This window comes from Leuresthes tenuis, unplaced genomic scaffold (genome assembly GCF_036924035.1).
Source record: "Leuresthes tenuis unplaced genomic scaffold, fLeuTen1.0.hap1 SCAF_21, whole genome shotgun sequence".
Classification (NCBI taxonomy): Eukaryota; Metazoa; Chordata; class Actinopteri; order Atheriniformes; family Atherinopsidae; genus Leuresthes; species Leuresthes tenuis.
The window spans coordinates 2,260,787-2,286,490 of record NW_027325375.1 but is presented as its reverse complement, the minus strand read 5'-3'; the positions used below and the strand labels follow the sequence as shown (position 1 = coordinate 2,286,490).

General features: G+C 44.2%; 1 protein-coding gene across 4 annotated transcripts; it reads left to right on the top strand.

Moving 5' to 3' along the window:
• Positions 1-442: 442 nt before the first annotated feature.
• Positions 443-25,692, top strand: LOC140279881 (phosphatidylinositol-binding clathrin assembly protein-like). 4 transcript variants are annotated; one of them, XM_072375095.1, is made up of 19 exons: positions 443-1,435; positions 6,893-7,035; positions 9,307-9,382; positions 9,774-9,876; positions 9,976-10,069; positions 10,149-10,260; positions 10,642-10,748; positions 12,105-12,146; positions 13,885-13,970; positions 15,801-15,864; positions 16,290-16,423; positions 16,582-16,679; positions 16,871-16,984; positions 17,077-17,107; positions 17,234-17,375; positions 18,841-18,864; positions 19,722-19,778; positions 19,908-20,027; positions 21,703-25,692. In XM_072375095.1, exons 1-19 carry the CDS (start codon positions 1,306-1,308, stop codon positions 21,715-21,717), a joined length of 1,692 nt encoding a protein of 563 aa, XP_072231196.1. In that variant the 5' UTR covers positions 443-1,305; the 3' UTR covers positions 21,718-25,692. The 4 variants fall into 4 exon arrangements, with proteins under 4 accessions (XP_072231196.1, XP_072231194.1, XP_072231197.1 ...); XM_072375093.1 differs by having other exon boundaries at positions 15,762-15,864; XM_072375096.1 differs by lacking the exon at positions 12,105-12,146 and having other exon boundaries at positions 15,762-15,864.
• The last annotated feature ends 12 nt before the right edge of the window (positions 25,693-25,704 follow it).

The following is a 25,704-nucleotide window of genomic DNA, read 5'->3' as shown; positions in this document are numbered from 1 at the left end:
TATTTCTGGAAAAATATCCTCCAAGAAGTGTCGCCACTGTTTGATCTTCACAGGTGTGTTCTGAGGTCACTCACATCGACTTACAATGTGGAAGATATGCTTAAAAGGATCGGGAGGGATTGTTACTGTAAATGCTATAAAACTGAGCACGACATGGAGGGGCAGGTGTGTTGAGGGGAAGCGCTGCAGGAGCACCGCGCATCTCCGTGTGGTTCGGATCATGGATTCTCCTCAGCATGTGTCCACCTTTCATTGGACAGCAGATAATCAAGAGGAGCCCGCGCATCACACGCTCGAACCGTCCACATTCACCAAGGCAACGAACCAGCTGATGCCTCCCTCGCCTCGAAAACCGGGGGCAGCCTTCTGCTTTAAGATGCCCTCCCCGTACCCGAGAAGTTGCCCAATCGCCCTCCTTTCTCAGTCACCTGATTCATGTGCTGCCATTTTACACACAAGTTTGACTGACAAAATAAAAAAAAGAGAAAGGGAATCGGAATTGGCCTATCGGCAACCTCAAAAAGGGAAATACTCCCTTTTGTGAGAAGATTAAAAAGACTGGGGATAAAAAAAAGAAGCGGTGGGGTTAGATGCTGCCATCGCGGGGTGCTGTGAGGATCACTGAGGTGTTTGCGGTCGGATCGCTGCATACATTCAGAGGAGAAACCGGGTGACGAGGAGGAGAAGGTGGAAAGGACAATGCTGTTTCATATCGTTTTGGAGAAATGAGTCCTCGCTTATAGAGGAGAGCGCACAGATTTCAGAATCACCGGCTGTCTTGTAGATTTTTGGCATCGTTATTTCGGATTCAGCCCTCGCTCGGACGGGCTCCGCCGCCGGCATCGCACCCTCGGCAGCATCTATTTCAGGGATACACATCACAGCGCACTGTACATTGTCTTACATTAATGTAGTTTCCAGCTTCTGGTGTAGGCCGCTCTGATTGGGCTGCACACTGATTTTTAAGCTCCTCGTTTTGAATCATTTCTACAGCTGGGTCATCCTGTTGCCTTTGGCCGCATTTTAAATGCTTCTCTGGATGTGACGGTCCTCTGTATTTTTTCCTTTTATTATATTTGGCTGCCGCATGAATTCTCCCACCGGATCCTGGTCGGTGTACTCTGCTTCTGCCCGCCTCCTCCTCCGGCCGACTCTCACAGAGGGCACTACCCTCCTCCCTGACGTTAAATACATTTTGATCGTCCTCCCCGGTTCCCCCCACCCGGACATCACTCCGCCTGCCTTCCCGTCCACCACCACCTTCTCCTCCTCCTCCTCCTCCTCCTCCTCCACCTCCACCGTAACATGTCGGGACAGTCTTTGACGGACCGGATCGCCGCCGCTCAGCACAGCATGACCGGGTCTGCCATCAGCAAAGCCGTCTGCAAGGCCACGACGCATGAAGTCAGCGGACCCAAGAAGAAACACCTTGACTGTAGGTTAAGCATACCATCACTGCTTAGAGAACAGATAGCCTGCATGCATCTTTCCTCACAAAGGACAGCTTGTATAAACAGCATCTGCTACGCCTCCTCCTCTCTCATCCGGCCCGGTTATGTTTGCCAGCCTGTTAAATTAGGCACCATCACATTCCCTCACATTTAGTATGTGATTTACGGCGCGAAGCGTAAAACACACAACAATGCGCGCGAGCATCAGTGTGTTGAGTAAATTTTAATAAGGGGCGACAGGCAGGCACTATCTGGGCATGTCATTCAGGGGAAATAGGCCACTCTGGTATGGGCTAATCATATCGCATCCAGCCGCTTTATAGTGCGGGCCTATCCATTATTAACGCCACTATCAGCAGCAGCAGCAGCAGCACTACAACCCCTGGAGACACCTCCGTACAGAATGTGCGTTACTGTGCAGCATCACCAACATTTTCTTCGTTTCCACAACCCGGCGTTCAGGTTCACGGTCACGTCCTCTGATGCATTGTCATTAACAGGCGTCCTGCTGTCCGTCCTGGGGTGCTGGGGGGATACTGGCACACCGTGCGTGTGCTCTACCTCTGCCGGTGGGCGTTACAGTGAGGCGTCAAAGCGCAGCGATGCTGCTTTCTTTATCTCCACATTCTGATAACGACCCGAGTGTACACTGTGTACCTGCACGAGCTTCCTCGCGTGTGGGTTTCACCTGGTGATTATTAGCGTCTCTGCTTCTCCATAATCACTCGGTATGATCGATGGAGAGCGCGACTAATCAGTGGTGCTGCCAGTCAGACGCACGGACAGCAGGTTCAGACAGACAGACAGACAAAAGAGCGGAGTAATCCGAAGGAAATGTGGATAAATCATTCCGAGACACCACAAGGCATGTAGCCAACAGCCTGAGAGTCAGTCATCCAGCTGCACACCCGGCCTTTCAGCGGCAAGTTTGGCAGTAGATTACTCAGTGATGTCCACAGCAGAGGAGCAGTGGGAATGGTGAGCTCCTCCACCAACAGAAGACATCTAAACACTACTTTGCCCTTCTCAGAAAGTCAGTGATGCAGTGGCTCTCCGAAGAGCAGCAGAGTCAAAGGTTTTATTGCATTTCTTAACTGCTGCTCGGACTTTCTACCAAACCTATCTGATGGTGAGCGCCACCAAAAGTTTACCTCTCAGACTCTGAGTGGTGTTACTGTTGTGCACCTTTTTCAGGTTACTGTGTTACAAGAGATGGAAGTTTTCTGCGGTACACACTTCTTTAGTATTGCTTTAAGTGCTGAAAATAATCAGATAAAGTGCATTAAGTGATTTGCACCGTTATTGGGTAATTATTCTGAACAGTGCAGCCATGTCGATATTAAATGGTAGAAGGCTGCCCACCTTCAGCGTGGATCTGGGTTATCTAACAAGCAAGTAAATGCCGCTTAACTCAAGTTCCGAAAATACAACTAGTGGATTTTATACAACTGCTCTCAAGGACAGAGGAGTTTCTCAAAGGAAGGGTCAGTTTTTCAGCTCCTTCCCTCTGCTGTGGCTACATGAGGCATTTTTTTCTTGCTGAACTTGCTCTTACTTTGAATTTTAGTGGAATGCAAAGCTTTGCAAAGGGACTCCAAGCCTGGTTCAACTCATCGCCCCTGGAAGCTCGAATTGCATTTAAAAAAAAAGATTTAACTCTTCTAAGACGTGTAACTATAGCTTTCACTATGAAATGCTTTCTATTTTCAGCGAGAGGGACTCTGTTCTCTGTCTGCGGCTGGATGCAATATCCGGAAATTGCATAGTTTAGATGAGGCAAGGATGCGAGCAGGTAATGTTTTTGTGATCAGGAGGTCAGTGGGTCTAATCGTGCGTCTGGAGAAGACCTTGTTCAGGAAGGGAAGAAAGAAAACGAGTGCTGCCAAGGAGCTTCAGATGAGTCAGCCATGAGCACTCTTAAGCTCTGTGATTTCACTTATGTGAGACGAATGTTGTCCTTGTGCAACTGTCACTGCATTTGAGTCCGTCCCTGTTCAACTTGCCGGGGAAAGAGAGACCTGAAAGGCAACAGACAGGAAAATGGAACAGTTATAAAAGCAGTCAGCAGGAATGGCAGCAGATATAACAAAATGAGACTCTGATTTTGGATGTTATCCATTTGTTAAGCTGTTTAAGAGGTTATGGATATGCAGAATGTGTAGGGAGGAGAAGGGATTTTTGTCCAGGTGGTATTAACCAATAATCACGTTTGAGCAAGAGTTGGAGGTGCAGACTAACAATTTGTGGGGAGCAAAAAAGATGGGCGGCATTTGATTAAGTCTGCTTTTGTCAGCTTTTGATTGATTTTAATTGAATAAATGCACAGAACAGGAAGTCTTGACCTTGCACATCGGTTGGATTTAAAGTTAAATCCAGTGTACTTTGATCGGTTTAGATTGAAAAGAGAGATCAGTTTCAGGATCAGTTTGCCTAATCTCACAGGTTTGTTAGCTATTCATGTGCAGGAACAGCACAAAGTAAAGATTAATTTCTGGGTCATTTCTTCATATGCTGTTCATAATGAATGCAAAGCCGCTCACTGAAGCTATTCAGGTCAGATTTTTTCTTTTAAACAGTCTGCTTGGTGATGTTGATGATGATGGCGAACACGGTAGACAAAGAAATGAAATAATAGAAGCATAATCAGGTCAAAAATGACCTTCTGGTTTCAAAGCACAGTCAGAAGCATTACTCAGTGCATGACGTCCTTGGCTCTGTGTCATGGCAGTAACCTTGAAATGTTTTCAAATTTTTTCAAAAGCAGCAAAATCAGTTGAGAGCCGCCATACTTTTAGCCTTTTCTTCCAAATAAAGTAAACAAACGGGCCAAAAAAATACAATCGATGACGAAGCGCTGCCTCACAGGCACCGTAATGAACCTGAATGGAAATCCCTTACCCCCACATATGTGCCGTTTTAATGACCTTATCTTGCAGTACAATTTCATGCCCTCAATATTTCTCATTTCATCTGAAGCCAAGGTCTTAAAACAGAGTGAATAAACTTTTATTGCTTTTTACACTAAGTCTCTTTATGAGCCGAAACCCCTTCTGTCACACACACTTTCAGATGCTGGTCTTCTATTTCATCCTAACCAGCATTAAACATGTCTTGAAATTACCAAGATAACACCGTCCTCTCCCACACTGCTGCCATAAATCTAATTTCTAATCAAGTTATTGATTTATATTATCTCCAGTGTGGAGCGCAGGTTATCATCAGTTCCAGTTGGCTTCCATATAATTGATGCTCCATCACATCCCTCTGGCTATCTACACTGTCACACTTCCATGGTTGAGTCTGAGGCGATGTTTTATCACCCAAAGAGGTGATGTGGTAAGGACATATCTGACTGGGAAAGTTTAAATGTAATTATATTCAAGCAGAGGTGACTGGTTTAGCAATACTTCGCCGAAAGGTTAATATTCAACCGCTTGCATGTAGCGTGAACATTAACTTTACGATAAAATGGCTGAACTTGTTGGCCAAGCAGTAGCTTAGTTACACTTTGATGTAAATAAGACTTTACAAGGCGCCATTATGATTCAGTTGGAGTTGTTTCTTGCCTGGTGATTGACTGTCTTGCTCTGGTTTTAGTCTCCACCAACATCTGGGGGGTGTGCATACAGATGTTCCCATTATTACCCCCATAAAACTCATCAACTGGAAGTTCAAGTTGTAATCTCTGCTGTCTTCCAACCACCACAGTGCTCAGTCTGACGTTTAGTCAATGATGTGTAAAGCTTATTAGACGTAAAACTATACACATAAATACTAAATAAACAGTTTGTTTTGCAAAATACGGGTGGAGGCAGATATCCGTCTACCCTCCAGAGAGGGATTTGGAATGGTTAAAGTTAGGCTTCTGGTGTCTAATCAAAGCGTGTTTATGGTTTACATTTACTCTCCAATCCCAGGTGTTAGACATGTCCAGACCTTGGACTGATATTTGGCCCTGAAGCAGGGGACAGATGTCACGACAGTCTGAGTTTATCATTTTTTTTATGGCAGGCAGAGCTGAATGTGTCTGGAAACTATAATCAATATTGTTTTACTTATTATTGACCGTGTTGCTCCTGCTGAGGCTTTTACGCTCAAAAAGACGGTAAATAAAGACGGTGCTTTGGATTTCAAACAAACATGTAGCTGCTTTACCAACTGGGACTTTCTGCTATCCGAGACATTAGTGCACGAGGAGGGCTTTGCTCATATTTCAAATAAGCCGTGATAAACAGGGTCTTGAGACAGATTTTTGTAGGATTCTGCTTTATTTTCATCTCATCTGATGATACTACGGCTGAAATTCAGTCCTGATAACCTCACATTGCCTCTTTTTACCGTGAGATCTTCCATTGAAGAGGATTTGTGGCGTATCGTAACATCAGCTATGACCCCATCACAGGCCCAGTTACTGACAGTCTCACCAGAATCAGCTTTTTGTGAACTTTATGCTTCTGCTGCTACATAACGTGAGTAGTTTATCCAGGACAAGATGTCAAACCTGCAGATATATGCCACTGAACAGATAACTGGGGCATTTATGCAGTGAATGCAACCTGCGGTTATGAAAACATGCACAGACACAAGCCTTTTCGTTGCAGAGATGAAATATTTTGGAATCCCAGCCGTGATTTGCAGATTTCACAGAGTACAGCGCTGTATGGAGTATAACAAGGCGTATAAGAAGGAGACGCTTGTGCCATTTTAAAAGGGCTCAGTAAATCTTTGAGATTTAACAGATGCCTTACATAGTTCTCATTTTGAGCGTTAGCCAGAATCCATAAAGAATATGGGCCACTGTTCCTACCCTCCGGCCCAGTTGTATGTTTAATGCCGAATTCTTAATCACCTGATTTTCTGTACATCATCATTTTTGCTGTAAAGATAAAACTTGCACTCAGGCTGCTGTTTGTCAGACGTTTGAATCTGAAGCTCACCATGAAACTGAGCTACTTTCCTTTTGAAATGTTGCTTTGAGCGGGTAATTTATACTCCGGGTGAATGAATGAACGTTCGGGTTGTTTTAAGCTAACCGACAAAGATGCTCAGGAAGAAAAGATCCATTATTCATCATTTGTTAAATATGTGGCTGTTGATTGTGCTGAAACTAAATTGACCTCATGGTGTACATTTCCATCCTCACAGACACAAAATGTGTTGGTGATGCAGTAGGTGTGGTTCTGATTCATCTATCTGTACAGTCTATTATTAAAACAATCAGATTCATGTGCCTTTAATGCAGTTAATGTGACTGCAGCCAGGTTGTTCTCTCTTAGAATAGATTCCCAACTCAACTTGAGAGCTTTTGCCACATGGCTGCAGTTTTTTCTCACAGTTACAGACAGAGAAAGGAGGGAGCTGACCAAACTTCTCGGCCTCACACCTGTTTCTTTACCCTTTCTCTTGCATTGTTACATTCTGGTTTTCTCCCCGTCCTCCAGACCTGATCCACTGCACCAATGAGCTGAACGTCAGCATCCCCCACCTGGCAGACACCCTGCTGGAGCGCACAGCCAGCAACAGCTGGATCGTGGTTTTCAAAGCGCTCATCACCACACACCACCTCATGATGTACGGCAATGAGGTGAGCGAAACACGTCGATGCACCGAGATCCAAAAGGTGCCTAAATACAACAAGTTCTCTCCTGTTTTGTGGTCACAAAGGAGATTAAAGCAAAAACAATCCTCTGAAAGGCAGAGCAACTGCTCTGCGATGAATTTCACTAAATAATTTAACTGCAAGCAAAGAAAGTAGAACACCCTCTCATGAGAATCAATTCGATGTGCTCAATTAGTCAAAGGAATAGAAAACTTTCAGCAACTACTTTTCCTTTAAACGCTCTTTGAACGAAAGCATGAGAAGGACACCAGCCAACCCCAGTTGTTGATCTGTCCAAAGAAAACCTGACATGCTGCTAACCAGGTTCCAGCAACTCTCTCACAGTGAGATTCTTTGAAGTCGCGTGTCCAACACAGACTGATGAAGTGCCCCGCTGACATTTCAATGGCCGGCATGACAAATCACCTCGCTCGGCTGCTCATCCCACAAGATCAACAAGGCAAACATCAAACATGCTAAATGATGAGCGGCTCAGACTGTAAAGAAAGGCCGAGGCACGGATCACTGCGGGGAGGACGACCTTCTGAAAGCACACAAACAGCAAAGCTCTTACATGCTCGAGTAGTGACACGTTGGGAAATTTATCAGGACGTGCTGATTGCTCGGCCTTGTTTTTTCTGACCAGCAGCCCAGTGTGGTTATTGACAAATGAGTTTGCAGCCGTGCTTCTTTCATGTGACGTACTCAGCTGAATGTCTCTCAATGCTATGTGAGGTCAAAGTTTTTTTACATTACAATATTGGAGAGGAGTCCCTGAGCTTTTTTCCCATTACCAGTGGAGGAGTTTGCCTTCCAAATACTAACAGAGTTCAGAAACCAGCAGAAAGGCCAACGATGACGTCACAGCTTCTCCTCATTTTTTCAACTTAAAGGGGAACTCCGGTGTTTTTAAACCTTATTTCTGGCATGAAACACGTTCATCTGCTCACTGAGAACAGTTTGGTGAAAGTTGGCGTCCTTCTGAAGCAATTTAGATAACTAGGGGTGATGGGATGATGCAGCCTCTAAATAAGGCATTATCTGTCTTTATTTCACCAATACTTTAAGAAGAATGAATGAATGAACGTGTGCTATAGCTCTGTTAGCTCATAGCTGCTGTTATGTGGCTACTTGCAGCTATAGGAGAGCTAACGGAGGGATTTCTACACAGGCACTCTACTGGGACCACTTCATCCACACGCCCCCCTGCAGCACAGTTTATTCACTCCGTGCTCTGTGACAGTCGGCTAACTTCACACAGAGTTTGCTGCTGATAGTTTTGTGCAACATGGCAGGATATTTATCAGATTTTGACAATGTGAACGATGACTTTGAGTAAGATGGACGTTCTTACCGGAGTGAATAAGCTGTGCTGCAGGGGGGCGTGTGGATGAAGTGGTCCCAGTAGAGTGCCTGTGTAGAAATCCCTCCGTTAGCTCTCCTATAGCTGCAAGTAGCCACATAACAGCAGCTATGAGCTAACAGAGCTATAGCACACGTTCATTCATTCATTCTTCTTAAAGTATTGGTGAAATAAAGACAGATAATGCCTTATTTAGAGGCTGCATCCTCTAAGCCCCGTTCACTCCGTTATATGGATCTCCAGTTATCTAAATATCTTCTGAAGGACGCCGACTTTCACCAAACTGTTCTTGGTGAGCAGATGAACGTATTTCATGCCAGAAATAAGGTCTAGGTTTTAAAAAAACGGAGTTCCCCTTTAATACTGACTGCATGCTGCTCGGTCTCTGTTGGAACAGGTGGAGTTTGTGAGAGAAGAAAGAGTTGGAGATGTCTTTGCCTCTGTGATTTTTGATAGTTGCGCATTAGTTATTTGGCACAAAAGACTGGCCATGAAGATGTTTATGGTTGTTGGTAGGTTTTTGTCTGGTATAAAAGGAGCTTTCGGGGGTAACTCGAACAACAGCGCCTCAATTAACTCCTTTTCTGTACAAAAGTAGAAGAGCCGATGAGTTAGAATATAAGCCAAAGGAAAACAGTCTCACTCTGAGAAGCATCGACTTCAGACACATAAACAGTTGCTGCAACATTGGAGTCTGGTGAGCTACTGCCGGGAAGAATCATCATAGAGCCGCTTTAAGTGAGAAAACTCATCCTCTGTGAAATCCTCTCAAAGCTACAACGTCTGTCAACAAATATGGTTTTATCATGCGTGCGCATGTGTCACTGTGTGCACGAGTCGTCCTGTCAGGAGGAGATAAATAACTAACTTTGTCCTCTGTTTTTTCTCTTCAGAGATTGATGCAGTACCTTGCCTCCAGAAACACGCTCTTCAACCTCAACAACTTTCTAGATAAGGCTGCATTACAAGGTGATTTAATGCCATTTGGCTGTTTGTAGACTCAGCAATGCTGTACGTCTAACAAAATGACTTTCTGTCGGACTCTCCCTGGCTCTGTAACACCATCAATAAGCCACTGTTCAGAGGCCGTTTCAAAGGGTTCAGGATCGAAAAAGCTACTGAAATAGGTGCTCTTTGTTTGCTACAAGAAGCCGGGGAATGAGGCTGGAAATTGAAACCAGTGATGCTCAGTGTGTCATTCTAGTAAGAAAACTAACGACATAAATTCAAAAGTAATGAAGTACAAGAGCTGGTTTTACACATTAGGAAAGGCACATGCACAGAAAAGCTGAAAGGGAATGATGGCGTTTGGAAACAGGTGATCGGCCTCTAACCACAGCGCCGCCTCTCTGCCCTGCAGGATATAACATGTCGACCTTCATCAGACGCTACAGCCGCTACGTGAATGAGAAAGCCATGTCTTACAGGCTAGCAGCAGTGGACTTCACCAAGATGAAAAGAGGGTAACCCTGCTGCACACATGCATTGATTGCATGCATGAAACATGCTTCACAAGCTCCATGAGTGTGCTGTCGGCGTGCCTGTATTCTTGTGTGTTTTAGGGCCGACGGCGTGATGCGCACCATGAACACGGAGAAGCTGATCAAGACTCTGCCCATCATTCAGAACCAGCTGGACGCACTGCTGGACTTCCAGGTGAACACGCAGAACCCTTCATGTTGGAGACAGAAGCAGTCGCTGCGACGCCTTGATAAAAATCTCTTTGTTCCTGCAGCCGAACTCCAACGAGCTGACTAACGGCGTGATCAACACAGCCTTCATGTTACTGTTTAAAGACTCCATACGGTTGTTTGCTGCCTACAATGAAGGCGTCATCAACATGTTGGGTAAATCACACGCACGGCTCACGCAAAGTGAGCTTTTTCTGCTGAGAACTGGTTCATTTCAGTGTTTAATTCCTCAACTCAAACGACTTGTGCCAGATTCATGGTGAGAAAAAGAGACGTTCAAGTCCATTCTTCATTTGACACTTGCCTCTCAAATGGGTTTTATTCCAAGTTTCTAGTTTCTTCAGGGATGGAGAAAGGAAAGGTGGGCAGTTTGAGGTTTCCCTCTGGTTTTAGAAGGCCTTTTAAATCAAAGGCATAATTGACTAAAATGTAAATGGCTTCTGTAGATTGTCTGGCTTTCTAAATCTCTGAATTCATACATTTTATCTAAAAATATAGAGCGATTTGTCTTGCTGATTCCTGTCTTCTGCCACACAGAGAAATACTTTGACATGAAGAAGAACCAGTGCAAAGAAGCTCTGGAGATCTACAAGACCTTCCTCAACAGGATGACCAAATTGTCTGAGTTTCTCAAAGTGGCAGAGGTAATGTCTGTTCGTCCTGCCGTCTCCCAAAGAGGAAACACAGAGTTAAACTCCTGTGGAAAGGATGGCAGTATCTGTCTGGAGTGAATCTCACCGGCCTCCTCTCTTCTGCTGTCACAGATCAATCAAACATGCTTTTTTCATTTTCTGCTGTCACTCAAAAGAGTTTAAGCTGAACCAAACACACACTTCGACCCGTTGAGATTCGCTCCGCACCCTGAGGTGCTGATTTACGGTCGATATGTCCATAACCGAACTGACCGCAGATCAGTGTCCAGGGGCTTCTTCTCCTTAATCTTCCAAGTCTCTTTTTGCATCTAGATATTCTTGTGTTTCTGCCCCTCTCTTGCCCTGACCTGGGAAGGGGGTTTACATCAGTACAATTATTACTGGCTGAGTCCTAGCCTATCAGAAAGCCACTCATGTACAGCTTCCAGTCGAGGGACCCCTCGTGCGTTGCCTGTTTACATGCCTGCACTGCATGCCCAAGCAAGCTCTTTTTCTATCACTATCTCTGTCCCCTTTTCCTCCAGTTTATTTTCTTCCCTTTTCTTAAGAAAAATATACTTATGTATCTAATGGCTGTTATCCAGTGAGCGGTTGGAGTCCCTACAAGGCTTCACACTGAATATAAATAGTTTGATCCTCTGTAGACTGCACAGCACTTTCCCATGCGCCATCTTCAAAGGCTTTTCGCACTGCTTGGTTTCTTTCATATCTGGAAGAAGGTTTGGGGTGCAGCCGCTTGATCCAAAGAAAAAAGAAACAGAGCAGACTAACGTTGACTTTAAGGACCCATTCATTTTACCTGTCTAACAAAATGTGTTTGTCTGTTTTGTGTGTCATCTGTGTCCCTCCCTTCTCCTTCTGTTCAAAGTCAACATTAGTTGAGTGTCTTCCTTTTGGATGTTTTCTTCCTCGCAGTCACGTGACCTGTTGTCTGCCCTCTCTGCCCGGCCTGTTCAATCAGTCGATGTGCTCAGCATTCATTTCCAACCAGTCTCCAGATTTCAGTGTGTGTGTGTGTGTATATTAGTGTGAGTGTGTGGGCATATACTCTGTATATATAGCTGTTTGTATGTGTGTGCATGTGCCCTCCTCCCCTCCCCCTCTGTTGTCTTTTATTTGTTTTCCTTTCCAGCCACTGCATGAAGTAATGAATGCTTGGATTTGATTCTTCTTTCTCCCTCCTCCTCCTCCTCCTCCTTCACGTGCCTCTCCCCCTTTTTTAACTCTGTGGTCTGTTGGGTTTTTTGGTTTATTCCTTTTTGTTGTTTTTTTTTACTACATTTGGTTTATTTTTTATTTTGCCTTCCTCCTCCCTCCCCTACCCCTCCTTCCTTTTTTGTGACACAGCGAGTTGGGATAGATCAGGGCGACAGCCCCGATCTCACACAGGTCAGTCTACATCTCATCTCAATCAGTCAATCAACCAGTCAACCAGTTTATAAAACCGCCAAGTCAGTCCCATAATGCTTCATTCTAAACGCTCCGTTCCCTACTCACCCTACAGACCTGCCCACACTGCAGCTGCCCCGTCTTCCTCCTCTCTTCTTCACTCTTCTTAACTCCTTCGCCTTTGTCTCCTTTTCTGTTGGAACAGAGTCTAGAATAGAGAGGAAACAACAAATAAAGACCTGCAAATAGCCTTTACCTCCCACAATTATTAGGCTTTACTTGAGGAATTTCATGTTTATTCTCATCTGAATTATTGCAGAACAAATTTTACTCAAAGGTAAGATTTTATTAAAACAGAATTAAGCAGCTGGGTAACCAAAGTTTATAGCCTTTTTTTGCAGATTCATTTTAGAAGTCCTCGGCTGGGGCTAACTGAATAATTCCAGCCCTCCTTCTGGCATTTTCCCAATGTAAATACCAAGGCCTGTCTGTTTACTCAATGTCTTACCATGCAGACAAGCCAGCACAACTTTATGAAATAGGTTTTGCCAATAAAAGCAGTGTTCAGATATATAATTTTAAAGTTTATGTCCCTTTGCATTAGCTGTGGGGAGAGCAGCGAATGGTTTTATTGAATAGGTCTCTGCAAATTTGCCTTGGATAGGTGCATATAATGCCATCATTAGTACTGCATATCATCCTAAAGCCTTTAATACAGCTTATCCTTTTCAGTGGATGAATAATTGGATGTTTACATTGTGACAAAATCATGTAAGAGACTGAAAAGGGAGACTTTTAAAAACTGATGTCATGTTTGTAGTGCTTATGAAGACCTTATATGCCCTTATTCAACCACACAGTGACCCATGCCTTTACTCAGCTCTAGATTTGTGTCTGTTTTACTTTTAAACCTTTAGCATATTCTAGATTTCTCTGAGGATGGATATCCAGAATTCGCATTTTACTCTCTTTCCCCCCTTAAAATAAGTATATGAGAAATCTTTTCTTTGCCTGTTGTGTTTGCATTGTCCTTTCTGATGCTGAAATGTAAAGCTCTGGCTGAAAACCAAGGTGTCACATGTGGTCCAGACGAACCCATCCATCCTTTTTCGTTTTCCAAAAGAGGCCAGCTTCTCAATGTGTATACCCGGTTTTTCACCAGACGTTTGCATTTCACCGAGTTAACTTACTTGGCTTCCAGTAGGAAACCTTGCTGCTGATAAATCTCCAAACAAAATCTAATCAGTAACACAGTCTGGCTTTAGATCTAAAGTGGAATCCATGAGTTAACTCTTAGGATGTAATTTTATTTGTGTAGGCGTGTGTAAGTGTGCTTCTGAGAGCGTCTGTGGACTGCTGGCCTCTGCATGGGCTCATTAGGTGGTTCAGAGACGTGTTTGTTGTGTTTCTACTCTGGAGCTCTTCAGCAACAATGCTCTGCTCCACCCTGATCTGTCAGTCCTGCTGCGGACTCGCTTGCATGACCCAAGGCTAATGTGTGCATGTTGGTCAACCAAACCTGATGAAGTCCAATGCAAAATCAGAACAAAAGAGCTGCCGTAGAGTAGATAGTGAATCCAAGGGTGATGTCTTAATTTTGCACCTGCTTTTTGTGTGTATGTGAAATGAGAAGTGAGCAGAGTTGGGGTAAAAGAGAGCTATGTGCCCCACTTTGTCTACTTGGCTGTGCAGCTAATATTATCTCTTCAACTCCATGTACCCCCCTCACCCCACTCAGGCTCCCAGCTCTCTCTTGGAGGCTCTGGAGCAGCATTTAGCTTCTCTGGAGGGCAGGAAGCTCAAGGACCTGTCCACCGCCAGCAGGTAGGATCAAAGGGCGATGAAGCAACTCAGATCTGTTGTACCAACCACTTTATGTGTCATCTGAAATATTACCTCGACTGTTGGTGTTGCTCCTGCTGTAAATACTGAAACTACTATTACTAAAGCAACATGGGCACCTTAATGCACTGATGCTAGTCTGCAGCTAGCAGTGAAGCTATCACAAACTCTGTAGCCCTGTGGTACAGCCACTCTGATGTCACCTGTTGGTAAAAGTATTCCTTCCTAATGTATATGTCATATTGGGACGATAGACTTTTGGCACATAGGGAGCAAACTCATATTTTTTATTGGTTTAGTATTAAATTAGAGAAGTTTGCCCTTTTGAAAAGGAATCTCTTGGAACCAGAGATGTTTGGGAAAGGCACTTCCTCCCTGGCTTCACTTTTCAAACCCAAGTTCTTTAATCATGTTTCATAAACACTCTTTTAGTAATTATAATCCGGAGCTTAACCAGTGCTTGGAACCGCGGACATTTGTGCCAAATTCCAACATATCCATTCAACAGCTTTTGAGTTTTGACCAAAAGGATTCATTCAACCAGCTGCACCCAGAACTGCCCAAAGAGCCAAAAGACCATCTCTGCATTTCTCGTTTGCATTCCCATTAAGGTCTAAGAGAAGGTAAATTAAGTCCACTGAAGCGTGTTTCTTCCCCTCAGACTGTCGGCACTGCTGTGCTGATCAGAGAAGGTTAAACCAGGAGGTTTGCATCAGCAGCATTCTTTTAAGATCTGTTACACACTTTTACAGACTGAAATAATTAGAGTTTTAAAGGTTTGATTTCACTGATTTCACGTCACAACTGGAGCTCTCCTCATTCATTGTGGAGCTTGTGGGACCACTGCAGCTTCGTGCTCTCTGTCTTCACAGCTGATTAAGGCTGCAGCTGGCTGTTCTTGTGTTGTTCACAAACAGTAACAACTGAAGAACAACTTTAAACGAGTGGATTTTACAATCTATTGAAGCCTGAAAAATACAGTGCTGCAAGTCCCCCATAATCTCAAATGTGCTTCCTCCATACCAGGGCTGTTCTGAGGGTGAAATGTCCCCCTGGAACTCAGTTTAGAGCCTGTTCCTACAGCTGAAATGTAAGAAATACCGTCCCGAGTGCAACGCCAACCTGGCATCGAGGGGCAAATGCATACATGCAAATTAGTCTTGAACCTTTCAGTTACTTTTTTATTTCCAAAGTTGGTGAACAAATGGACACAGAGCCATCAGGCAGATGCAAATAACTCCTCTGAGAAACTGCTGTGATTGGCAAACCACAAGTGGAAACACATCTGAAGTTGGTCGATGCAGATTTTTAAATGGCCGATGCCACTAATGGCTCGACTGAATTGTTTTCTGAACTCGTGAAACAATCAGCAGTCAATGCCAATAAATTCAAAGGAGCAAATGATTGGTCTCATCGATTGGCCGACTTGAGTCACATTTATAACTACAGCTACTACTGGTTGAAAACTTTTCTGGAGGTGTCCATTGCTCGCTCTACCACTCCAAAATGGACTGCAATCTTCAGTGTATCAATCCTGATTTACTCTGTTATTCCCAAACCTTTCTACCTGTGCATCTTCGGGTCAGTACCTGAATTTGTTCTCAGCTTGGCTCTCTCTCAATGACAAGCCTGGAGATCCATGGAGATCTTGATGAGGTTACCTTAAGGGTTACAAAGCACAACGGCACAACTTCTAAACAACTCAAACAAGTACAACAACAGATCTAAACTCTCAACTTTTTGCAGAAATGTATGTGTGTGTCTCACTCTCAGATCCAGCACCTTATCAAGTGCGGTGTCATCTCTCTCCAGCGCGGGGATCTCTCTCAGCCGTATGGACGACAAGACAGAGGACAACAGACTGCAGCAGCACAAGGCAGGACATTTGCAGTGCATCCTGAACTGTACATGCGCATACTGTTGATGGGTTTAAGCAGCTAGATATTGAATACAAACAATGCTGCATGATTAAACTACAATATGATTTGTTTTTTTAATGAGGAAATAGGCTGAAGTCCATATGTCACGTCTCTTTGTGCTCCACAGCATTGTTAAAAGTGAATAGACTAATGCATTAATCCTGCAGCACAGTGAAATAGGCTGGCTGCCGCTGGCTGCTGGCCCATAGCATAAAGAGCTGCACAGAGAATAGAAATGAACTAAAAGTCCTCTCAGCAGAGCCTTTTTTCAGATAAAAGATCCTTGACTGTCCTCTTTTTTAAAGATTGATATTTTTACAAGATGGTTAACGCTGGAAATATATGGTGTAAAGAAAGAAAATGATGGTGTTTTTCCATGCAGGAGGACGGTCATAAGGTGATCGACATTCAGACGCCCAATGTTTCACCCAGCATCCAGTCAGTGGGCAGCGCCAACAGCAGTGGAGGGGCCACAGATCTCTTCTCCAACTCACCCATAGTACCCATCAACAGCCAGTGAGTCCATTATCATCAGTCAGACAATATAAACACTGAGCAAAGCCTTTCAGTAATTCAGTTTTACCCTCCTACATCAGTTCTTTAACCTTTCACCTGTCTGCCATGACAAATCTGAGCATAAGATGAGAAATAAATCTTAATTTTCTTTCCCGCAGTGTGCCAAACCTGACCAGTGAGCTGTTCACCCTGCAGCCCAGCTTCACCCCCATCCAGACCACACACACTGTGCCCAACAATAACAACGCCTGGGGAGGTAGGACTGCACTCAGAACCAAACACGGCTGACACGCCATGCTAGCATGTTAGCATCATATGTTAGCTGTGCCACATAAACGAGCACAGACTAGCTGAAACTGTCCATGACATGAAACATTCGCCTCATGCCGTGAGACTTATTTCACTCTTCTCTCCTTTCACGTTACCATGGTTACCGTTGCACATAAGGTGACCTGCTAAAGCCATCCCCACCTACTCAGATTCACAGCCCAGGAGCCCCATTGCATTCTGGGAAAATGCTGCCCAGTGATTTGGACTCTTCATTAGCAAACCTGGTTGGCAGTGAGTACACAGTGTTTCATTTTTCAGCTTTTCTTCTCAGGCATGTCGCTTCTTTTTCACATTTTTTAAAAATGTTTTATCTCTTCTCTCAGACCTGCAGTTTGGGGGGATGCCAGCTAAAAAGTGAGTGGGCTTGCATGTCATCAAAAACTGAGAGTCAAATGATCCTGCTGTCAGTCTGCTGCTGTCCGATCTCTTTAAAGATGCATGATTTTACATTTTTTACTCACCATGTGTGTGTCTAATCAGGCCAGAGCTCCAGTGGAGCCAGCTGGTAGAGAAGAAACCCACAGGTGGAAGTGGCTGGCAGTCAAAGACCATGTGCGCCAGCACCAACTGGACTCACACCACCCATCCCATGGCACCTGCACCCATGCCCGTCCCTCAGATGGTAAAATAAAAGCCTCATTCACTATTATGTGCCAGTAAGATTCAAAGCTTGTGTCCTCGAGTCAATGAGACTCCAGACTTCAGTTAACTCCACATGTGTGCTTTCACTTAAGCTGCATGAGTCAGTTGATACTCAAGACAATATGGATGTGAATAGCTGTTCCCCCACTGGCAATGCTCTTCTGTCACTGTTGTTGGATAGTTTGGATGTCATTTCAAGCATAAAACTCAGCAGAATTAAACTAACTGCAAGTTGGTGGGATATCTCAGGGCATTTCCACGCTGGAAGGCCAACAAGTGCCAAGATCATGTGGTGCAGGCATCAAGAAAAGTACATTTTCTCATTTAATTCTATGAGATGGTGGTCTGTTTGACCAGGAAATATTTTGGATTCAGAACCTGTCAGCAACTTTATCGTTATGGCTACATCTATTTCTTATTAACCCTTTGATTTGCCCATTTATTAATGGTGGATGTAGGATTTTTCCAAGTCAGGGGTCATTGTAGAGGCCACATAAAAAAAGGTTTAGTTTATATGTACTTTAAAAGTAGAGTGAGTCTAACATATCATCAAAGGTTCCTTCTGAGCCCAAAAGACAAGCTAAAAGAAGTAGAATAACATGTGTTTTGGACTGAAACAAATGCACTGTTTTACAGTAAAACTCTTCAGCTGTGACAGAATCACAAAAACGTGGAATTTCGGGCCGATAACAAGACCGAACTGAGAGGAAAAATATAATACTGCAGTCTGGCAGAGGACAAGCTGCCTCACACTGCTGTTTAAAACCAAGCACACGCTGATAAATACTCTATCCCTATCGTTAAAAGTCATGTTTTTTATAACCGTCCTGTTGGCCTGTCACTGTAATTATGTTTGCTTTTAGATGAAACTTTCCCAGGATGCAGGATGAGTCATCCAAAAGCAAAATATGTTGCACTGGAAGAGCAGAATCAGAGTCAGATGTCTTGAAAGGCAACATAAATATCCCAGGGACACAGGTAGCACTTGGAAAACACATTTTTCACTTTGCTGCATAAGCATAAGCAGCCAAGTGCTAAAACCGTAATTAATGACGGACCCTGAACAGTCCTATCAGTCCGTGCACATGAGTACATCTTTACAACCTTTGCCACAATGAATTGTTGACACAGCTTGAAGAACCATTCTGGACACCATCATTTCTGCATCTCATTCGGTGCCCACTCTGATTATCTGCACGTCTCTTCCATTCAATCTGATCCCATCTTCATTTTGGACGGCGTAGCAGCTCAAGCTGGTCATTTTGTCAGCAAAAAAAGAGGAAAAAGGCATGACATGAATAGAAAATACGAGTGATTCTGTCATGGCGAATGTCTGCTTTATCCTCTCTGACCATCCGGAGAGCAGGAATGAGCTTAGCTTTCATTTTTCTGTGATTAATTGAGTTTGTTAACATTTTTCTTCTTTTCCCCCTGACGCACTGCAGAATGGGATGATCTATACTGGATATGTAAGTTTCATCAAGATTTAATCCTGACCCCCCCCTCCCATCTTTGCTGTTAACATCTACACTTCGTGTCCTGTTGGTGCTACAAACATTTTCAATAGCCACAGGAATTATTTCTGTTCTACTTTCCACCAACATCACATGTCAACTTCATTAAATGTCAGACTTCTGTCTTGGATATCGTTTAAGAAACACTTCTGGGGTACATCTGTGATGTTTCTGTTTCTGTATTTATCAGACGCTTTTATCCAAAGCGACTTACAAATGAAGATATAACAGCTTTATAAAAAGCTAACAATAAGCTAACAATAAGCTAACAATAAGCTAACAATAAGCTAACAATAAACTACATAGAAGGAACCCAGGAGTCCGACTCTGTCAGAGGGGACAGAGTAGAGATAGGGTGCAGGCATAGAAGGAAGTGCAGAAAGATAAAGTGCAGAGATAGAGGGGGTAGGGAAGTACAAGGTAAGTGCTGGGATAGGAGATGCTCTCTGAAGAGCTGGGTTTTCAGGAGCTTCTTGAAGATAGACAGGGACGCCCCTGTTCTGGTAGCGCTCGGTAGGTCATTCCACCATCGTGGGACGACACATGAACAGAGTTTGGATTGTCTTAGGCGTGGTGTAGGAGCTGCTAGACGACAATCCTGGGACCAACGGAGGGACCCAGTTGGGACAGAAGCCTTTGCAAGAGCATTCAAGTAGATGGGAGCCGTTCCATTAAGCTCTTTGTAGCTAACATCAGGGACTTGGATCTGATGCGGGCGGCTAAGGGCAGCCAGTGGAGCTCAAAGGATAGGTTTGTTTTTAACTGACTTTTAGCACAAGATGATATATTGTGCTCCATATTTTTCTCCACAGGCTCCAGCGCCAGTGGCTTTTCCTATGACGACACCCCAAGTGCCTGTGTATGGAATGGTAAAGAACAACTTCCATTTTAGTCTGAGTCACCCATACATAATTCTTTTATTGATACTAAATTTCCCTGGATGCCCACCTCTCTCTGCCCTTTACACCCTCCACCTTCTCCACCTCTGTTGTAATCAGCTTCCTCCTCAGATGAGTCATCAGATGGGAGGCGTTCCCATGATGCCCCCGCAGCCTGTCATGTACAACCAGCCTGTCCTGAGACCTACCAATCCTTTTGGACCCATCCCAGGAACTCAGGTAACACACTCAGTGGGTCTATATGACTATAGTTGGGTTCTGCTCCTTATCTGAGGGTAATTATCCTTGGATATATGGCGGTGAATGAATGGAATCACTGGCACAAAGCATGTCATACCCCGGTACGATAGGTGGCGCTGTCCCCATTTCAGCTATCGCTAATAGAGCCACTTCCTGTTGACGTCTTCACCACCAACAGCAACAAACTCAGGCATTCAGAAAGATGGCGAACGCAGAGCGAGATGAAGCTGCGTCCCTCTCCATCTGTGATGAGCTGAATAACTCAGTCTTATTGTAATTTAGCCATTAATCCGATCCGATGGCGCTCATGTAACCGCACGGTACACCAAGGAGCTGCTAGTTTAACTTGGCATGCAGACTAAAAACAGGGGGAAAGAGCTGTGTAGGACACTCTGTCGACGTTCTACAGACATGGAAGTTAAAGGGGAGCTCCGGTATTTTTAAACCTTATTTCTGGCATGAAATACATTCATCTGCTATAGGAGAGCTAACGGAGGGATTTCTACACAGGCACTCTACTGGGACCACTTCATCCACACGCCCCCCTGCAGCACAGTTTATTCACTCCGTGCTCTGTGGCAGTCGGCTAACTTCACACAGTTTGCTGCTGATAGTTTTGTGCAACATGGCAGGATGTTTATCAAATTTTGACAACGTGAACGATGACTTTCAGTGAGATGGACGTTCTTACCGGAGTGAATAAACTGTGCTGCAGGGGGGCGTGTGGATGAAGTGGTCCCAGTAGAGTGCCTGTGTAGAAATCCCTCCGTTAGCTCTCCTATAGCTGCAAGTAGCCACATAACAGCAGCTATGAGCTAACAGAGCTATGAGCTAACAGCAGCTATGAGCTAACAGAGCTATAGCACACGTTCATTAATTCATTCTTCTTAAAGTATTGGTGAAATAAAGACAGATAATGCCTTATTTAGAGGCTGCATCCTCTAAGCCCCGTTCACTCCGTTATATGGATCTCCAGTTATCTAAATATCTTCTGAAAGACGCCGACTTTCACCAAACTGTTCTCGGTGAGTAGATGAACGTATTTCATGCCAGAAATAAGGTCCAGGTTTAAAAATACCGGAGTTCCCCTTTAAGAGGTCAGTTTATCTCTCTTTTACCAAAAAACTGCTGGAGGAGCAGTAAGGGGGGGAAAAGATGTCTGCAGTTGTTGCTATAGAGACAGCCGTTTGGGGATTATTGAACACAATTCTGATAAATGATGATTACATAATTAGAGAGTAGAAAAATGATTTTGCTTATTTTATCACAAAATAAATGAGACGCACTGCACACACTAAACCGAGGTGTAAAAAGAAGATTTCAGTTCCTTTTGACACAAACGTGTCAGAAGAGAATTGAAGCCCTCGTTCAAAGATTTGTGCCACGTATTTAAAACTGGCTTCAAAGTGTGTAAAAAGCGCCTCAAAGCAAGTAATTATCAGCTGCCAAGGCGACCAGTTTCTGAAGGACAAACAAATATATTTTGACAGCTCATTCAGAATATGACATAAGTGCTCCCTGAACAGTCCGGCACCTTGGAGCCCGTTTTCCTGGCACCGCGGCACGTAATATGCTTGTCATTAGATGCCTGGAAAACACGACGAGGTGTTTTGTTGTACTAAATTACTCTCGATTCTCCCCCAATCTTCTGCAGATGCACTTCATGTAGGGATGATGTTACCATGGCAGCAAAGCTAAGAGGAAAGAGGTGGAGAGAAACAGTCGATGGCAAACACAAATCCAGAACCAAATCCAGAGCAGGAGGAAGAAAGAAGAGGGCAGAGAGGGAAAGGGAGGAGAGGACCGGAGGATGGCTAAAAGTTGAAATGCTGATGTCAGTTTGTTGTCACCTAATCCTCTAATCTCCTCTCCTCTCTTCACGTGGCCACTGATCTCTCTGTGTTTGAACCTACGAGTGCAGTGCCGAGGCACCAGAGGCTCCGCACCAGCCCCACTCATCCACCCATGTTTGATTTGCCACCTTCAATGGCAATTACGACCTGTTGCTGACGGAGACTGACAGCTACGTGGAAGTTTTGAAGCAATTTGAACATTTCCAGACCCCCTCATCCTGATAAATCCTTGTACAAACCCATGCTTACCCGTGTCTCTCTCCATCCCACAACTGAATCCGACTGGAGAGGACACACATCTCTCTCTCCGACTGGATCGTTTGCTGGCACTTTACTCAATGTGAACTTTGCCAAGGGTGTGTTTTTGTGTAGGTGATTTTAGCACTTGTTCAGATTGGTTCCTAGTTGTGTGTCATCCATCACCTTTTTTCACGAGTTATGATTTGAATGTGTGCGTGTCCCTTTCTTTCTACATGTCAGTGTGCTGCATCAACACTGTAGTTTCCCTTGAGGGTGTAAAACCATGTGTGGGCATGCTTGGTGTGATTGATTGTAGATTGAGGGCGTGAACTGTGTGTCTCTTTTGGTACCTGATATCCTTCCTGTGTCGCCCGGTCGGTGCCAACGTGTCACTAACTGATGAAAGCACTGAGCCAGACCCGGTTATAGCATTTGGATGTAAACGAAGCTCTCACACCAGCTTTGCTACTCGGGCACATGCTGTACACTCTGTGTTTTTCTTTTCCATTTCCTCATCTGCAGCTGTGCAATATTGTGTCATTACTGTCTTTGTCCCACATCTGTCGCCTGTTCGGAGGCGTTTTCTGCTGTCGTGTTGTACTTTTTGGAGGTTTCTGTACAGTAGGCTCTTTTCACTTTTTCGGTTGTTTTATAACCTTCTTCTGTTATATCCGTACTGCTCTAAAAGTAAGAGAAAAAATGCACTGAGAGCCAGACAGAGGAAGGTGATTCTCAGTCTAACCAATCAGAAATGGTCTGCTTTCCTTCCTGTCCTGAGCATTTGTCCTGTCCAAAATTAGTCAGAAAAACAGGAACAGCACATGTCCAACCTAAAACTGGAGGACTTTGAAACCCTTCGATATGTACAACCCGTCTTAGCATATAAGGACGAGAAAACTAAAGGTCACCGAGAGGAGTCCAGTTAGACCATCGGAAAGCAATCGAGGGTAATTTCTTTCGATCGCGTCCCAAGTAACGCCTGCAGTGACAGCGTACAGATTAATTCCGACAGCCAGAGATTGGGTGGCTTTAATGAGGTATTAAACGTTAATGTGAATTTTCTAGCAGATCCAAGGTCAAGTCAGACCCACAGTCGGATGATTATATATAAATATATACATAGACATATATATAGCACAAACCTTCAAAGAGGGGACAATGCTCTGCTGCACAAAAACCTAAAATCATTGCTGGGATGTACAGTGGAAAGGGGCAATAATCGATCGGGGATGAAGTCGTTTTCTATTGATTGTGTCTGTTCTATGTACATGTACTGTATGTGTGTTCGTGTGCACATGCCTTCGCATAGAGATAAACAGGGTCCTGTTCCTCGGTTAGAGATGGAAGCTCTCTAAGTGAGTTGGTAGCGTGTGCTAACTTAGCATATAGTGTTTCTGTGACCGTGTCTGAGTCTGTACAACACATCGATTTAAGGTGGCTTAAGGATCACTCATCTCCTGAAAACCAGACCACGAGCTGGTGATGTCTGACCAAATCCTCTGCGATTCGTAGTCGAACTGATAACTGGTGGTACGCAAATACCAGTCTCCCTGCAGCTACAGTTCTGCTGTCAGCAGAGAAGCTTGTGTCAGATATTCATCTTCCATCTGAGCAAGAGGTCCGCTGTAGTCACTCTCCTCCATCACTCCTTGTTCCAGTGGTTTGTCTCTGTCAGCTGAAGGCTTTCTTCAGGGAGCACTTCAGTCCCGCCGCAGAACTCGATCCATCCTGGGCCAACCTCTGACTGTTACCGTGTCCCTTCTGTATATAGGTAATGCTGTTCATGTGTTTTTAGACGTGCTCTCTCTGTAAAGTGATCAAAGCCCCATTGGATGACTTAACTGTACGTGGGACAATTTATTGCTGTATCTGTGTTTGAATGGTTGTAATTTGAAGGTGTCATCATCCAGGGACGGGCGGGTTGGTGGGTGGGCAGGGTCGATGTTCGTGATGTTTGTGTCCAACACAAGGAGGAAGTGGGTGGGGTTGCGAGGGTGGGTCAGGGGTAAAACTATCACAACTGGTCTATACCAAGAGTGTCTTCATCAAGGAAGTGGACAGGACAGGGTCTGTCCTCTTCAAAACAGGAACATTTTTTTGCACCAAAGTCATCATCAAAGCGCAGCTTCTTCTTATTCAAGGTCACTAAGGATGGATGATATCTGAACTTCAAGGAGTTTTTTTTTGTTTTTCTTTCCCTTTTTTTTTTAAAAACAAAGAAACTGTCTCTTTTGCATGATTAAGTGTCGTCTTTTTATTGGCTCGTGTGCCCGGTAAAAGCATGACCATTGTGTGAACTCTCTCTTACCGGCGTGTTTGGACAAACGTTAAGGAAATTTCTCCATGAGATTTTTTACTTACCTCTCCACACCAACGTTCATTGACATTCATAATCAACTGTTTTACAATGTAGGATCTGTAACTGTTTGAAGGCTGCCTCGCATGGAGAAGTGCAAGTAACCCATCAAACTTCAAACCCAGTTACCATAACCCGCATCTCTGTAAAACACCATGGATGTCAATGCCGGTTATCACCTAGCTAGCTCGACATTGCAGTCTTGTAAAAATCGCTCTTTATTAATTAAAGCGTTGCTATTTTCAATACGTGTGTTTGAATGCTCGCTCCTTTTTCATACCAAGCCAGCAGCATCATGGGAGGTTGTGATTCAAAGTACTGTAATATGTGTTTGGTCTGGTCCACACTGTGTGATGTTTTAATGTATTTGCCCAAGTCTTGTCTCTTGCCATCGACTACTTATCAGGTTCCAGTTTTCATCCTCCGAAGCGCAGACTGGTTTCCTGAAACCAGGCTTTGATTCACTGGAAGTTTTAACTATTTTTTTCTTAAATTAAAGCAAATCAGATCAACTTTGACAAGTGTCAATCATGTTGTTTTTAAACCACCACCCCCCCCCCCCCCCCCCCCCCCGTCCCCTGGATAAGGGCAGATGGGTAAAGACCCGAGTTTAGGAGGAACATACTCTCAAATAAAGGGGATTAAGTTTGGAAAAAGTCCTGAAAAGGCTACAAACAGTAAAGTCTGACGGTAATATTTCTTAAAAGACTCGAGCAAACATCTCTGCAGACACCCAACACGCTGAAGGAGGAAACTTTTCCGTTTGCACCGACCTCTGAAGATGCTTCAGACTAATCTGGCTGCTGGAAACCAGACTTGCGTTGCCGGAGTAGCATTTCCATGTCATTACGCCAGCGAACGGCGCATGATGTCGCAGTTTTATACGTTGTCCATTCGCCTCCTCATCTTATTACCTCAGCACTCCTCTGGTACATTTGTGTCTTCTGCATTCGCTACACCTGCTCAGCGCTCTCGTGTCTGTTTGTGAACCATTAAGTGTTGTTGAGGGCATGAAACTCAGCAGTGTCCATGACGACGGCTCCTCGGCAGGGGAGCCAAGTCCGGCAACTTTCAGTTTATTTTTTTGTATCTTACAGCGACTGAATTCTCATCAGGTTTGGATTGTTCTCAAATTAATGGTTTTTATTTAAAAAGGCATAGATTGATGTTTTTGGAAGAAAATGGAATAAAAACGTCAGCTGGTGCT

Coding starts and splice junctions, on each gene's coding strand:
- LOC140279881 (XM_072375093.1), top strand. CDS start 1,306: ATGTCGGGACAGTCTTTGACGGACCGGATCGCCGCCGCTCAGCACAGC. Junction 7,036..9,306: donor TCATGATGTACGGCAATGAG/GTGAGCGAAACA, acceptor TTTTCTCTTCAG/AGATTGATGCAGTACCTTGC. Junction 19,779..19,907: donor AAGTGCCTGTGTATGGAATG/GTAAAGAACAAC, acceptor TGTTGTAATCAG/CTTCCTCCTCAGATGAGTCA.